This window comes from Callorhinus ursinus, unplaced genomic scaffold (assembly GCF_003265705.2).
Source record: "Callorhinus ursinus isolate GAN/ISIS: 27379988/994484 unplaced genomic scaffold, GSC_fseal_2.0 scaffold13, whole genome shotgun sequence".
NCBI lineage: Eukaryota > Metazoa > Chordata > Mammalia > Carnivora > Otariidae > Callorhinus > Callorhinus ursinus.
This window is the reverse complement of record NW_027397075.1, coordinates 14,481,525-14,496,896: the sequence shown is the minus strand read 5'-3', so window position 1 is coordinate 14,496,896 and position 15,372 is coordinate 14,481,525. Positions and strand designations below refer to the sequence as shown.

Here is a 15,372-nt window from a genome sequence, read left to right as displayed (position 1 = left end):
AAAGTCACATATCATATGAAGTGCCCAGAGTCGTCAAGCTCATGGACATGAAGCGGATCGGAGTTTACCAGGGGCCGGGGAGGTAGAAATGGAGAGTGATCGTCTAACAGGGACAGAGTGTCAGTTTGGGAAGATGAAAAAGTTCTGGAGATGGACGTGGTGATAGTTACACAACACTGTGAATGTATTTAAGGTCATTCAATTGTACACCTAAAAATGGTTAAAATGGTCAATTTTATGTGATTTATATCACATATTCTGCCACGTGCACAGTAGAATCAGGAAAGGAGAATCTTATTGAAAGCAACCACTAGTAGATTAGGAAAAATCCTACAGTCACCACACTATTTACATAAAGCAAAGCAAACTTGCGGATGGGAAGATGCCAGGACCAGGGGAAGAAGCTCCTGGAGAGCAGTGGCGAGTGGAGGTGCTGGACAGGGACTCGTGTATTTTGTAGTGATGGAATAGGATGCTTCTTCCTTTATGCCTCTGAGTGCGTGAATTCTGGCTAATCTACAACCAAATTTTAGATATCAACCAATTTGTCATCTTCATTTCACAGATGTGTAAGTTAAACTTTGGGAAGCCCCTTTGATTCAGTGTGGCTGACACCTAGCCCTGTAGATTCCTATGGCGTCAGATGAAATCAGCAATTGGAGACCCCTCCAGGGACGGGCATGGGGTTTCTGCGGTTAAATGCTGGTGGACTGAGAGGTCACCGAGGTAGCAGTGAAGAGGCGGTTCAGAGCCTTCCACTGCCCTGCTAGGGCCCACCACTGTGGCTGGGGAACCCTGGGTATGACATATAAGCCTAATTTGAGAATGCCTATATTAGGCATCTGTATTATGCTATTGAGGTCAGTGGGCAACTGAAGCCCCTGGACAGTAGGAGCCCACAAAGCTGGTACCCACACCTGTGGTCCAGGCATCGGTGCTTTGGGACCTGCTGCCAGAGGTCAGGGCACCAGGAGGCCTGGCATAGCCATTCCTGACACACCACCCGGGCCAGGTGTCCTTCCTGGTCTCCTGTGCTCTTGGACACACACTGTTGCGTAATCAACAGAGAGTGTGAATGTGTCTTCCAGGTGGGCACCCTCACTTCTCTCTCCTCTCCTCTCTTCTCAGGCTCCTCCCAAGCCTGAACCCTCCCCCTCCACCACTCTCCCACCTTCTTTCTCTGTCTGTCTTCTGGAGTCACCTTGCTTAATGCACCCATACCCTGCCCAAGGGGAGCGAGGAAGGAAGCTCTTCATCGGGCACACTCCCCGTCCGCACACCTAGGTCAAGTCCTCCATTGCCTCATTTATTACCACAATTCGGACACTCTAGGGTCCACTCATGCCCCTCGGCCATGGCTGCCTATGGTAAAAGCCAGAGACAACACTACTGACAAGTTTATCTCCCAACACCAGCTTTGTTAAGAGTTTCAGATACTTTTTGTTTTTCACTCCTGTGGTGGGTTCCGGAAATGCCAAACCTCCCAGACTATGGGCCAGCACTGACCGCACTAGTAGGCCTGTGCCCTGCCTGCAGCAAGTGACTCAGAATGGTGTGGGGCTGAGCACGGTGCTCCAGGGCTTTGGTTAGGACCAGTGCAGTGGGTGGGATGGGGGCTAGAGTCCTGTCCAAGCAGCCCTGCCCTTCCAGGTCCCAGACTGGCGCCACTCCTAGAATTTTTGAGACTGGTCTCCTCCCGGGTGATTCAGACTCACACATATCACCCCTGAGTCGGCCAGCCTTCACAAGGGCTGGGTGGCCCCATGTGTCATCAGAGAAGGCAAGGATCAGAGAAGCTCTTCAGTGTTCAAAGCTGCTGCCCAGCACTGCCCGCAGGCTTCCGCTGTTCCCACCCTGCGCCACCGAGAAGCCCTCACCTGTGCCCCACCAGATCCTGGAGAGCAGTCTCAGCCACCGCCAAGCTCTGGAGAGGTCATTTTTGGAGGTTCTGATCTTTCTCCAGGGAAACAAGACAAAGAGGAAAGGGGCTTAAGAAAATAAATCATTGATATCTGTGGGGAAGATTAAATTTATTTATTAATTCACGCAAACATTTTCCAACTTGGGGAGAGAGGGCAAAGTCAGCAGAAAAAGCCTTCTAAGAAAGGAGCTGGGGTGAATGAGAGATTTTAAGACTTACCCCCTAACCAACTCCAGAAGGAAACACAATAACAATTTATAAACATTTTTACCACCTTTGAAAATACAATTTTATCCATAATTTTCAAACTCATTTTCTACTTTCAAGAGAGTTGTAACTCATATTCTTGTCCAAAGTTTAAAGTATCTTGTTTTAAATATTTCCTTGTCCAGACAAATTCCTACTTGCCTCAATAGGGTCTGCGAGCTTACATGAGAGCACACTAATTCTCAATCCACCCCTTGCTCTGTGTGATAAAAAAAACTGTAGGGAGAAAAGAGAGAGACAAGGAATTAATTTTAAAAAATCGCTATGTATATAAAGTTGAAAACCAGTGACCACAACAGAGAATGCAGTAGAGAACCACAACGAGCTGTTTTGCAGGTGTGAGCATAAATTCTAGTGACAGCTGTAAGACAATGGAGAGGGGTTCACATCATAAGGAGTTTGGGAGAAAAATTACAGATCTGGCTCCTGATGGTAATTTTGTAAAAATCTATGTTATTGGGGCACCCGGGTGGCTCAGTCAGTTAAGCGGCTGCCTTCGGCTCAGGTCATGATCCCAGGGTCCTGGGATCAAGCCCCACATCGGGCTCCCTGCTCTGTGGGGAGCCTGCTTCTCCCTCTCCCTCTGCCTGCCACTTTGCCTACTTGTGCTCTCTCTTTATCTCTCTGTCAAGTAAATAAATTAAAAAAAAATCTTTTAAAAAATCTATATTATTTTTCTCATGACTTATCTCTTTTGGTAGGAAAGTTGGAGTTTCAAATCCAACACCTACAAAAGAAGGGTCTAAAGTGTGTTCAAGGGGCGCTGGCCTGGCTCCATTGGAAGAGCATGCCACTCTCAATCTCCCAGTCATGAGTTCGAGCCCCACGTTGGTTGTAGAGATGACTTAAATAAACAAATAAAGAAATACTATGCAAAAATAAAATGTGTTCAAACTAGCAGCTGTGACAGGCGTTAACCTGTGGTAGTAACCCAAGTCTGTTAGGCTCTGAGGATGTGATGATGCAGTTTGTTAATAATGACGTCCTATTTTTGACATTTAACAAAGCACTTTCACCACTTTTTATTTAACATAGAGTGCAAGGGCATGTCAGCTGGCCATGCTAATTCCAAAGACTAACAGGAGAACAGACTAACGTCAGGAAGCACTGTGAAAGGCTGAGGTGGGCAATGAGGATAAGTGGGCGTCTTTCACTGGAGCGCTCCTCCCATGGTCTGGGTGGCCTCATTCTGTAGGGCTCGGCCCCTTTCCTGGCCATGCCTGAGCTATTTTCAACAGCATGTTGTAGAAAACAGATAATGATGCAAATAGAATTCCTATTCAGGGAAATCCAAAGGCATCCCGTCTGTGTAAAGATGCAGTCGGCACTGCCCTGCAGAAGACGCGGGTTTTGTCATCTACACATAACCCCAGTTCATCACTGCTGACTGTCAGCCTCTGTGTCTACTCTTCCAGTTCTTCTTTGAATTCATTTTTTAAGAACCCTTTCCTAGTTTCATCACTGATTAATGAATTATATCTTTGACACATTCATTTTATTTTTGTATGAGAGTCATGGGTTTACCCTTTTTGGAAATCATTCTTTGACACTAATATCAGACTTACAAGGACTTGTGTTCATATCCCCATGTGTTTTATTTTTTTTAAGATTTTATTTATTTATTTATTTGAGAGAGAGGGGGAGAGAGAGAGCATGAGAGGGGGGAGGGTCAGAGGGAGAAGCAGGCTCCCCGCTGAGCAGGGAGCCCAACGCGGGACTCGATCCTGGCACTCCAGGATCATGACCTTAGCCAAAGGCAGTCGCCCAACCAACTGAGCCACCCAGGCGCCCTCCCCATGTGTTTTAAAACATTAAAATACTGGGGCACCTGGGTAGCTCAGTTGGTTGAGCGTCAGACTCTTGGTTTCGGCTCAGGTCATGATCTCAGGATCCTGGAATCAAGCCTCATGTCAGGCTCCACTCAGCAGAGAATCAGCTTGAGAGTCTCTCTCTCCCTCAGTTCCTCCCCCCATTCATGCTCTCTCTAATAATAAATATTTTTAAAAAGGTATTAAAATACCTTGCTTTGAAATCCCTCCAACTGCACCATTTTAAGTAGCCATTGTTTTTTGTTTGTTTGTTTTTTAAAGATTTTATTTACTTACTTGAGAGAGAGAAAGCAGGAGCAGAGGCAGAGGGACAGGCAGACTCCCTGCTGAGCTTGATCCCAGGACCCTAGATCATGACCAAGCCGGAGGCAGACACAACCGACGGAGCCACCCAGGCACCCCTGGTAGCCATTGTTTTTAATTGAAATATGATAAATGGCCCATCTCTATAGCAATACTTTTTTTTTTGTCATATTAGCAGAAATACATGAGTTCTCACTTTTCAAATGACATGTTCTATATTAACTGATTTAAAATAATTGACATTGTTGGGTGCCTGGGTGCACGGGAAATGGGCACACCTGTTTCTGAGGCTTAGCTGGAGCAGGTGCAGTGTTCCCCAAGACTATTCAGAGTACCCATGAGATCACAACTATTTTCAGATTATACTAAGACGCCATTTGCCTTTCTCACTCTCGCTCTTGGGCAGAACACACTGTGGTTTTCTAGAGGCTGTGGGACATGAGATGATATCATTGCTGACTGTTAATGGAATGTGGGCTCCTGGACAGGTTTTAAATTATTCTCAATGTCATGTTCTAGTGCAGTAAATACCGACAGATACAACTCTCTTAAAAGCTTGAAAACTTTTAAGTGTAAAGGAGAAAGCATTTGAGACTGATAGGAGACAGCCTAGGCTGTAACCCACCTCACCTGTGACCTGGCACAGGTAGCAACATTTCTGGGTCCCACCTTCCACATTTGCAAAACAAAAGGAGTTTGTCTCGGGGCGCCTGGGTGGCTCAGTCGTTAAGCGTCTGCCTTCGGCTCAGGTCATGATCCCAGGGTCCTGGGATCCAGCCCCTCATCGGGCTCCCGGCTCGGCGGGAAGCCTGCTTCTCCCTCTCACTCCCCCTGCTTGTGTTCCCTCTCTTGCTATGTCTGTCTGTCAAATAAATAAATAAAAAATCTTAAAATAAAAAAAAAAGGAGGTTGTCTCACTCCCTCTTTGCACCTTTAATACTAAGATTCTATGATCCTCTCAAACTGAAGCATTGCTAGTGCTGCTCCAACTAGAGATGCAGGATCACAGAGCTCTAGAGGGTCAAAGAGGCTGAGGAGTGGTAGAGTTGGGGTTCAAACTCAGTCTGTCTCTCCCCTGTGTGACTGTGCCACCTGATACTTCTCACTGAAGTGAGGAGCACTGCTACACAGGCGGGACGGGGGTAGGACAGGGGTGGGGGAACCAGCTTTGACTCTACAGCCCAGGGCCCTCCTTGGACTAAACATAACAGATATTATCTTTGTTGGTCTATTTTTTTTTCCCCCCAAGATTTTATTTTTAAGTACTCTCTACACTGGACGTGGGGCTCAAACTCACAACCTCAAGATCAAGAGTCACATGCTAACTGAGGGTTGCTGGAGGGGAGGGGGGTGGAGGGATGGGGTAACTGGGTGATGGACATTGGGGAGGGTATGTGTTGTAATGAGCACTGGGTATTATGTAAGACTGATGAATCACAGATCTGAACCCCTGAAACAAATAATGTTATATGTTAATTGATTGATTTTAAACTTTAAAAATATTTTTTAAAAAAGAGTCACATGCTTTACCGACTGAGTTAACCAGACACCTATGTTGGTCTATTCCTTTGGTGTCATGTGGAATCCCTTTATACTATACAAAAAAACAAAACAAAAAAACCTGATTACTTGCATTGTTTCCATGTTAGCCAAATTCTTCTGCATATTTGGGAACTGGACATTATTAAAAATAACAAATTCCCTAATTTATTAGGTCATACTCTAGGATTTTCTTATTACTTGAATATATAGAACAATATAGTACTGTAAAATACACTAACTTTTAAATAAATTTTGCTTCTTTCCAGAAGAAGTTGCCACTTCAATGCGGTTTTCTGTTCATCCGTCATTGCAAGAAACTCATTTACCTGGTTAAAACAATCAAACAGATGTTTCCAAAGTCCATATAAATAATTCATCTCAACAATGTGAAACCTGGCTTTGTGCACTAGAATGGAATTTTATTTATAGTAATTACAGCTCAATTCTCTTAATGGAGGAGATAAGGTCAGAAAGGCTCCAAACTGAATCTCTGAAACCAGTCAGGTGGTTCAGCCCAGAAAACTTCCCTTAACGAACTAAAGACAGAGTAGGGCTGGGGGCTAATAGCAAAGTGCAGGAGCTGGCTTTAACAAGAAAAAACCAAGTGCCCATCAACGCACACACTACCAAGTATCTGCTGCCCTCCTGAAGGAGAAGGGCGCTATGTGTGTTCTGACTGTGGTGACTTCCTTCAGCTGGTTGGTGAAATATCACCACACCCTCCTTCTGCCTTAACCTATCAACATCTCCAATGTGCTGTTCCACCCACTGTTACTCGACTATAGAAAGTGTCTTCTTGGGGCGCGTGGGTGGCTCAGTCGTTAAGCATCTGCCTTCAGCTCAGGTCATGATCCCAGGGTCTTAGGATTAAGCCCCGCATCAAGCTCCCTGCATCAAGCTCCCTGCTCGGCGGGAAGCCTGTTTCTCCCTCTCCCACTCCCCCTGCTTGTGTTCCCGCTCTCGCTGTGTCTCTCTCTGTCAAATAAATAAATAAAATCTTTAAAAAAAAAAGAAAGAAAGAAAGTGCCTTCTTTCTCTCCAGTGGTCAACAGCCTCGGCCGCTGTACCCAACAGCAAAATCAGCTGTGATTTGAATACACAATATGCAATTATTTGTTCATTAAAACAATGCATGTTTAAATCAAGCTTGATTTTCCCCCCAGACCTCTTTATTAATGAATTAATTTCTATCAACTGTTCACTGAAATAACCTATACTTGGGGGGAAGGGAATTCAATTTGGAATTATTTCTAAACACATTTTCCTTTCTGTTACTTACCGTGCAGCCTAAAGTCTCCTCAGCAACCCTTCCTGTAAGACTGCAGGCATGGAGGGTACCTGTGTGGTCAGTGAGGTCAATTAGCAAGTGGAAGCTGAGAAAAACAGATTTAAATTCAAAAGAATCTTTGTTGCAAGCAGTACAAGTGCTGGATGCTTCCTTTACAACGTAACCACAGCCGGAGCTGAAAAGAAACAAAGACAAGGATAAAATGTGAAGGCCATAAATGTCCAACCTGATCTCTAGCAGAACCCTGCTCCCTTAAAAGTCTAAATCAGAGTAACTTCAGAGTGCTCAGTGCAGTGCAGGATGCCAGACAGACATATGAAATGAGGAACAACATGCAATTAATCCCATTTACACCGCCCTGCCTCCTACCCTACCCCTGCTAGGTCTCCTTTCCTTCACCCCTTCCTGGCTCCCAACAGCCACAGAACCGGTGCCTCAGCCCCACCTCTGCCCTGGCCCGTCCCATTCCTCGCTACCGTGGGTATGTCCACCCAGCCTCCCTGGCTCAGGGTTCCAAGGAAGGAGTCCTGTCGTGTGCCTAGAAAGCCTGAGGTCCATGAATGCTCGCTTGAGGCTTCTGTGCTAGGCCTCGGCACAACGACAGAAGAATCCTAGAGTTGGTCAGGTTCACACCCCAAATGCTCTTAGTACAGCTAGTGACACACACTTCTCCCTCTAAGGGGTGATTACATGCTATTCCATATTTTGAGGCAGGTCTTACATTAGCCAATTTGGACAGAAAGACTAACTTAAATTTCTCAAGTAGAGGGTGTGATCTGAAATAGTGCTTTCCTGTCTGGGCACAGATCACCTTTAAGGTAAATTTCAGATGCTTTTCCTCAGATATCAATATTAAAGATATAGGAAAAAATTAGGGAGACAATAAAATTTTCCAAAAGTTTTTGAAAAATGTTTTTCAAAAAGTAAACACTTGACTTACACAGCAGCCTCCACATTGGTTTTTTCAATTTTAATACCAAATCATAAAATGTTTTCAAAATCTATATGTCAGTATCTTGACTATGGTGGTAGATACACAAACCTGCATATGTGATAAAACCATATAGAACTTCACACACACACACACACACACACACACACACACACACACACACACACACGACTGCATGTCAATGTGGTGAAATTTCAATAAAATCACCAAATTGAAATAATGTCAGTATCCTGGCTATGATGTAATACTGTAGTTTCGTAAAATGTTACCACTGGGAGAAAGCGGATAAAGTGTATGTGGGTTCTCTCTGTATTTTTTTTTTAAGATTTTGATTTATTTATTTGAGCAAGAGATAGAGCCAGAGAGCACAAGCTGGGGGAATGGCAGAGGGAGAGGGAGAAGCAGGCTCCTTGAGCCTGACATCAGGCTCAATCCCAGGAACCCAAGATCATGACTGGGGCAAAGGCAGAGGCCCAACTGACTGAGCCACCCAGGTGCCCCTCTCTTTATTATTTTTTACAACTCCATGTGAATCTAGAACTGTCTCAATAAATTTTCTTTTCTTTTTTTTTAAGTAGACTCCATGCCCAACACAGAGCCCAACGTGGGGCTTGAACTCAGAACCCTGAGGTTAAGACCTGAATTCAAGAGTCAGATGCTTAACTGACTGAGCCACCCACGCACCCCTCAGTAAAAAATTTTTTTTAAAGATTTTCATTTATTCATGAGAGACAGAGAGAGAGAGAGAGAGAGAGTGAGAGGCAGAGGGAGAAGCAGGCTCCCAAAGAGCAGGGAGCCCGATGCGGAACTCGATCCCAGGACCCTGGGATCATAACCTGAGCCAAAGGCAGATGCTCAACCATCTGAGCCACCCAGGCACCCAAAATTTTCAATTACAAAAATTCATACACTTTCACAGTAACATTTTAGATGTTTCTTGCCAAGTATTTTTCAGCTAATATTATTAAATCCCTGGGGTTTCCTTTATAAAAAAGTAGATATTAACTTTGACCTAGGAGAGGCTGTAAATCATATTCACCATGAGGCTCTAAATAATTTTTTTTAAATGCTGTCCCTTGCATTGCTATAGGACATGGCAACCAAAATAATATTCTAATATAAAACAACAGTTTGTCACCTCAGTAAAAGTTTCTAGCAGCAGGGGTGCCCGGGTGGCTCAGTCGGTGAAGCACCTGCCTTCAGCTCAGGTCATGATTCCAGGGTCCTGGGATCGAGCCCCACATCGGGCTCCCTGCTCAGTGGGGAGTCTGCTTCTCCCTCTGCCCCTCCCCCCTGTTCATGCTCTCTCTTTCTCTCAAATAAATAAATAAAATCTTTAAAAAGTTTCTGGCAGAATTCTGTCTTTATATTTTAGGATTGCAGAAACACAGCAAATCAAATTTTACTTTAAAAGGTAATTATAACCTTTGAATCTACATAGTGTGCCTTGGAAACTGCATTATGGGTTATTTATTTATACATTTCTTTTTTTTAAGATTTTATTTATTTATTTTAGAGAGAGAATGAGAGATAGAGAGCACGAGAGGGAAGAGGGTCAGAGGGAGAAGCAAGACTCCCCACTGAGCAGGGAGCCCAATGCAGGACTCGATCCTGGGACTCCAGGATCATGACCTGAGCCGAAGGCAGTCGCTTAACCAACTGAGCCACTCAGGTGCCCTATGCATTTCTTTAAAATACATAACAACTATTATGTCAAAGAATAGCTTTAACTTTAATAGAGCTTAAAATATATTAACAATAGTTGGTTTTTATTTCTTACAAGAATGAATTTGCTGACAATACAGGCCACTTACCATCGGTGTCGAACTACTGTTGTGCTGTCATCATCAATGTTCAGTGTAGAAATGAAAGCATAAAGAATGCCGTAGAAAGGGTCAGCCTTCCCTTCGTTCTTTGAAGCTTTTACCTTTAATTGCTCAACTGTATAGACATCAACTATTGTATTTACTAAAAATAAAAAGTAGTTATTACAGCTCTCTATTTATTCTAAGAATGCCAAAGGATTATATCCAAATAGAAAAAGCTATAAAGTTCAAATGAGAACATGTAATAGCTTCAGTTGAGTAACAGAAAAATTATTACATTTACTATATTGAAACTGATTATGTAAATGGACATAACAGCAAAAATAAGCAAAAAAAGGAAAAGAATGAGAAATTTAATTCCTTTTATGTCAATGAAGACTTTGTAGTCATCGGAAGATGCCATTAAAAGAATGGGAAGGCAACCCTCAGCGTGGGAGATGCTAGCAATCTTTAAAGGAGACAAAGGACTCATATCCAGAATATATAAATAATTCTTAAAAATTAATAAGAGGGGTGCCTGGGTGGCTCATTCATTAAGCGTCTGTCTTCGGCAGTCAGCTCAATTTTTTTAACTTCCATCAGATTGGCAAAAGGTTACGGAAGCCTCTAAAAGTTTAAAGATTATTTATTTATTTATTCCAGAGAGAGTGAGAATGTGTGGGGGCAGAGAGAGGAGCAGAGGGAAAGGGAGAGGCAGAGAATCCTAAGCAGACTCCACACTGAGTGCAGAGCCCCACATGGGCCTGATCCCACAACCCCAAGATCACGACCCAAGCCAAAACCAAGAGTCAACGCCCAACTGACTGAGCCACCCAGGTGACCCAAAACCTCTAAAAGTTTTAAACAACCTTTTAAAAAGTGTAAATATAGCATTTACAGGATAAGAATATGGTATCTTTTACTATGTAAAACAAAAATAATATTTAAAGGTCACTTACAATTTATAGATTCTTTCAAATAACTGTCGATCTCATCATCCAGAGGATTTGTTTCTTTATTTTCTCTTATAAAATTCAGTAGGATGTTAGCTTCTGGGGTATCTTAAATAAAAGATGCATAATAAGTGAAAAGCAACTGATAACTTATTTTTTTAAAAGATTTCTTTGAGAGAGTACACAGGTAAGCAGGGGGGAGGGGCAGAGGGAGAGGGAGAGGGAGTCCCAAGCAGATTCCCCGCTAAGTGCAGAGCCCAACATGGGGTTCCATCCAAGGACCCTGAGATCATGACCTGAGCTGAAATCAAGAGTCAGCTGCTCAACTGACTAAACCACCCAGCCACCCCAAGACTGATTTTATTTATTTGCTTACTTACTTACGTAGAGAATCTCAAGCAGACTCCGTGCTGAGCATGGAGCCAGAGGCAGGGCTTGGTCTCATGACCCTAAGATCAAGACCTGGGCCGAAATCAAGAGTCAGACACTTAACCCACTGAGCCAGCCGGGTGACCCTGATTACTTTTTAAATAGCTGTGAATGATCCAATATTATTTTTAATGGTAAAAGTGAAGACATATATAAACATAGTCAAATAGACTATTATGCAGCCAATTAGCCATGTGACGTGGTAGTCTACTAAATGAAGGGACATACACCAGATATTGTTAAAGAGCAGCTTATAGAACGACCTGGTGCAATTTCCTCTCAATTAAAAAAAAAAACATATATATACATAGGTATGCAAAATTATCTGGAAGAGTATATACCAAAGAAATGATTCTCTTATAAGATGGTGAGATTATAGGTGCTCATTGTTTTCCTTTTGCTATTATGTATTTTCTGAATTTTATATGTATTTCTTTTCTAAGCAGGAAAAAAAATTTAAGTGTATTTGAAAGCCTTGCTGCTTGACTTGGGACACAAGTATTCTCAGGAATAGTCAGATGGTGTGCCCAAAGGCAAGAATGTGAGTTTGAAAAAGGGCTCCCATGTGACTCTGACACTCTTCAACCTCAAGCCCCCCAACACTTGACGGCCTTTTGGCCTTCCCTCACCCACTCTGACATTCTGCAAACGTGCTGGTGCTTTTACCCCTGGCGCCCTGACCCTGGGGCAGAGGCAGGGGCTTCTTCCTCTCTCCCATCCAACCCTGCGTCTAACCACTGTTCTTTCACATAACTAGACTGAAGCCCCTTGTGAGCAAGGGTCTGCCTCTTTAGCTCTGTAGTTCCAGTACCTAATATAGCAACTGTCCTACTCATCTGGCCATCTACCTATCAAGTCCGGCCTTGTTCTGGAAAGGACTTATGTTATCTCAGTACTTGGCAAATAAAAGGCATTTGAGAGTTATTTGTAACTTAATGAGTGAATGAGTGGATGTTTTTGAAACACTGACATTAGTGCTGCAAGCCAGACAGGAGCAGGTGCTGGAGTGAGGCTGTGGAAATCAAACCCCCGGGGCTTTCTGCAGGCACTGCTGTAAAGATCCCTCCTGTCGACAAGGTTATCTGGGACTGTCTGATGGACACTCTTCCGGGCAGAGAAAGCCATAAGGAAAGCTAGGATGAAAGCTTAAGCCTTTGGAGGTTTTAGTTTGTACTTGGTGGGTGTAGCCCAGGAAGTTACAAACAAGGCTGATTTAAAGAAGCACATTAAAATTCACACACCCTTGTAAGTACTCTCCTTTGTCTCTGAGAAACAGGCATTTATTCTAATGCTGCTGGCATTTCCCTTTTCAGGCTGTGTTCAGAACCAAACAGATAACATTCACTGAATATGTGTTTCATTAACTTAGCCTTGAGTTATTTTTTTTTAATATTTTATTTATTTATTTATTTGAGAGAGTGAGAATGAGAGAGAGAGAGAGAGCACCTGAGAGGGGGTAGGGTCAGAGGGAGAAGCAGACTTCCCACCGAGCAGGGAACCCAATGCGGAACTCGATCCAAGGACTCCAAGATCCTGACCTGAGCCGAAGGCAGTCGCTCAACCAACTGAGCCACCCAGGCGCCCAGCCTTGAGTTATTGATACAATTGTCCTATCAAGCTTGATAACCTTTTCCAACAGACAAATCCAATTGTCTTTAGAAATTTTCCCAGGCCTGGGGCACCTGGGTGGCTCAGTCGTTAAGCATCTGCCTTGGGCTCAGGTCATGATCCCAGGGTCCTGGGATCGAGCCCCACATCAGGCTCCCTGCTCGGCAGGAAGCCTGCTTCTCCTTCTCCCTCTCCCCCTGCTTGTGTTCCCTCTTGCTGTGTCTCTCTGTCAAATAAATAAAATATTTAAAAAAAATAAAAAAATAAAATCATTGATATTACTCTATATAATACTAACAAAGCAATATTAAGTTATTAAAAATAATAAACCATAGTACACCCCTCAAAAAAAAAAAAAAAAAGGAATTGAAGAGTTGCACTCTTGTCCCAAATGTTGAGAATAGATTGTGGTTGCGTCACCATCAATTTACAACAAAGCAGCTAGAGTGATCCTTTCAGTACTTAGAAAATGTCTCTGCTCTGTTCCAAACCCTTTGCTACAGAGTAAAAGCCAACATTCTTTCATTAGCCTATAAGGCCTTCTTGACACCGACTCTTCTCCTCTGACCTTGACTCCTCCTCCTGCCTGTGCTCCATGAGCTCCAGCCACACTGGCCTCCTTGCTGTTCTGCCCTCACACAGCCACATGCCAACCTCTGGGCCTTTGCACTGGCTGTTCCAGTACTAAGGGCCTGGTGCTTTTTCCCGGGTTAACCCGCCACGGCCTCATGTCTTTGCTCAAATGTCACCTTCCTAAGGAGGCCTACCTGACTACCCTCTGTGAAGTGCAACCTGCCCTATACACCATGTCACCCTGGACTCTCCTGACCCTGTTCCTCTTCTTCTTCAATATTTCATAATTCACAAATATGTTATCTTTATCGTTTATCATCTGTGTCTCTCCTGCTAGAATGTGAGCTTCATGTGGGCAGAGAAATTTGTGTTTTGTCACTGGCCCCCAGGACAATGCCCTGCACACAGCATGTGCATGTCACATCACCTTCCATGATGCCACTTTCAGGGACATGGTGTTCAGAGGATGCACAAGGTCTAGTGCACTTATGTGGCACAGAGTCTTGTCATTTTATGTCATATTTCATAGCAATACTACTTTAAAAAATTCTCATGATGGTTTGGCCAAAGACATAAAATTGCTTTGTAATTCTCAGTCACTGTAGGGGCACCTGGCTAGCTAAGTCAGTGAAGCGTCTGCCTTCGGCTCAGGTCATGATCTCAGGGTCCTGGGATTGAATCCCATGTCGGCCTCCTTGCTCAGCAGGGAGCCTGCTTCTCCCTCTCCCTCTGCCCCTCTCCCCTGCTGGTGCTCATTTGCTTGCTCTCTGTGTCAAATAAATAAAATCTTTAAAAAAAAATAAAAATAAAAATCAGTCACTGTTGATGCTTTGTTAGAGACCAGCAGAGGGAGCTATTGTCAAAAATGACCCACTATTACAGTTCCATCTTCCTGAGGTTGGGAAGGACCATGGGAATTCTGCATTCTTCCATGGTGCTGGACTCATCTCTCTATCTGCAGTACAGAAGACTGTGAGGATATTTAAGGTCACCGACCCCTCACGTCTCCCCAGACCCTGTTCCCCAGACTGCATGTTGGAATAAGCTATAATTCCTTTCAATAACCACTCTGGTGGGCCTTCTGGGCATTTTGTTATGATATGAACTTATGATGTAACATGTATGTTCTCCGTGTTCCAGTACTAAGTTATTTGAATATAGTAAAACTGTATTTATTTTTAAAATAGTCAGTAATTGGGCGCCTGGGTGGCTCAGTCGTTAAGCGTCTGCCTTTGGTTCAGGTCAAGATCCCAGGGTCCTGGGATCAAGCCCTGCATCGGGCTCCCTGCTCAGCGGGAAGCCTGCTTCTCCCCTCTCCCACTCCCCCTGCTTGTGTTCCTGCTCTTGCCAAATAAATAAATTAAAAAAAATCTTTTTAAAAACAAATAAATAAAATAGTCAATAATTTAGGTGATCCAATCAATTACATTGATCTCACCAGAATCATCACAAGGGATGATGCTTTAAAAATGAGTCTGGGGCCAGGCTGCACAGCGAAGAAAATGAATAGACAGCTTGTTGTGCACGTCATATTTGTGTTAATAAAACCATAAAACCTAAAAAAAAAAATGAGTCTGGGGGCGCCTGGGTGGCTCAGTCGGTTAAGCATTTGCCTTCAGCTCAGGTCATGATCCCAGGGTCCTGGGATCAAGTCCTGAGTTGGGTTCCCTGCTCAGTGGGAGTCAGCTTCTCCCTCTGCCTCTGTCCCTCTCCCCTGCTCGTGCTTGCTCTTTCTCTCTCTCTTTCAAATAAATAAAGTCTTTTTAAAAATAAAATAAAATAAAAGTGAGACTGGTTTTTCACATTTCTTTTCTTTAGTAAGGATATCAGCGATATAGCTCACTGTAAGTTTAAGAAATATAAATGTACAGGGACACCTGGATGGCTCATTCAGTTACATGT

At 43.6% G+C, this 15,372-nt stretch overlaps 1 protein-coding gene across 11 annotated transcripts in view; it reads right to left on the bottom strand.

The window, feature by feature from the left end:
* MEIOB (meiosis specific with OB-fold) overlaps positions 1 to 15,372 on the bottom strand; it is a 36,900-nt gene that overhangs the window by 4,259 nt on the left and 17,269 nt on the right. For 4 of the 11 annotated variants that reach the window (XM_073899694.1, XM_073899693.1, XM_073899695.1 and 1 more), the window contains 4 exons: positions 10,867 to 10,968; positions 9,917 to 10,070; positions 7,142 to 7,325; positions 2,897 to 3,520 (listed from right to left, as the gene is read on the bottom strand). In XM_073899694.1, coding sequence (XP_073755795.1) covers positions 3,251 to 3,520; positions 7,142 to 7,325; positions 9,917 to 10,070; positions 10,867 to 10,968 — 710 coding nt within the window. In that variant the 3' untranslated portion in view covers positions 2,897 to 3,250. Of the gene's footprint in view, positions 1 to 431; positions 517 to 1,877; positions 2,405 to 2,895; positions 3,521 to 6,101; positions 6,189 to 7,141; positions 7,326 to 9,916; positions 10,071 to 10,866; positions 10,969 to 15,372 lie in introns of those variants that run through there. The other 7 variants (XR_012380490.1, XR_012380489.1, XR_012380491.1 and 4 more) reach the window with 7 other exon arrangements.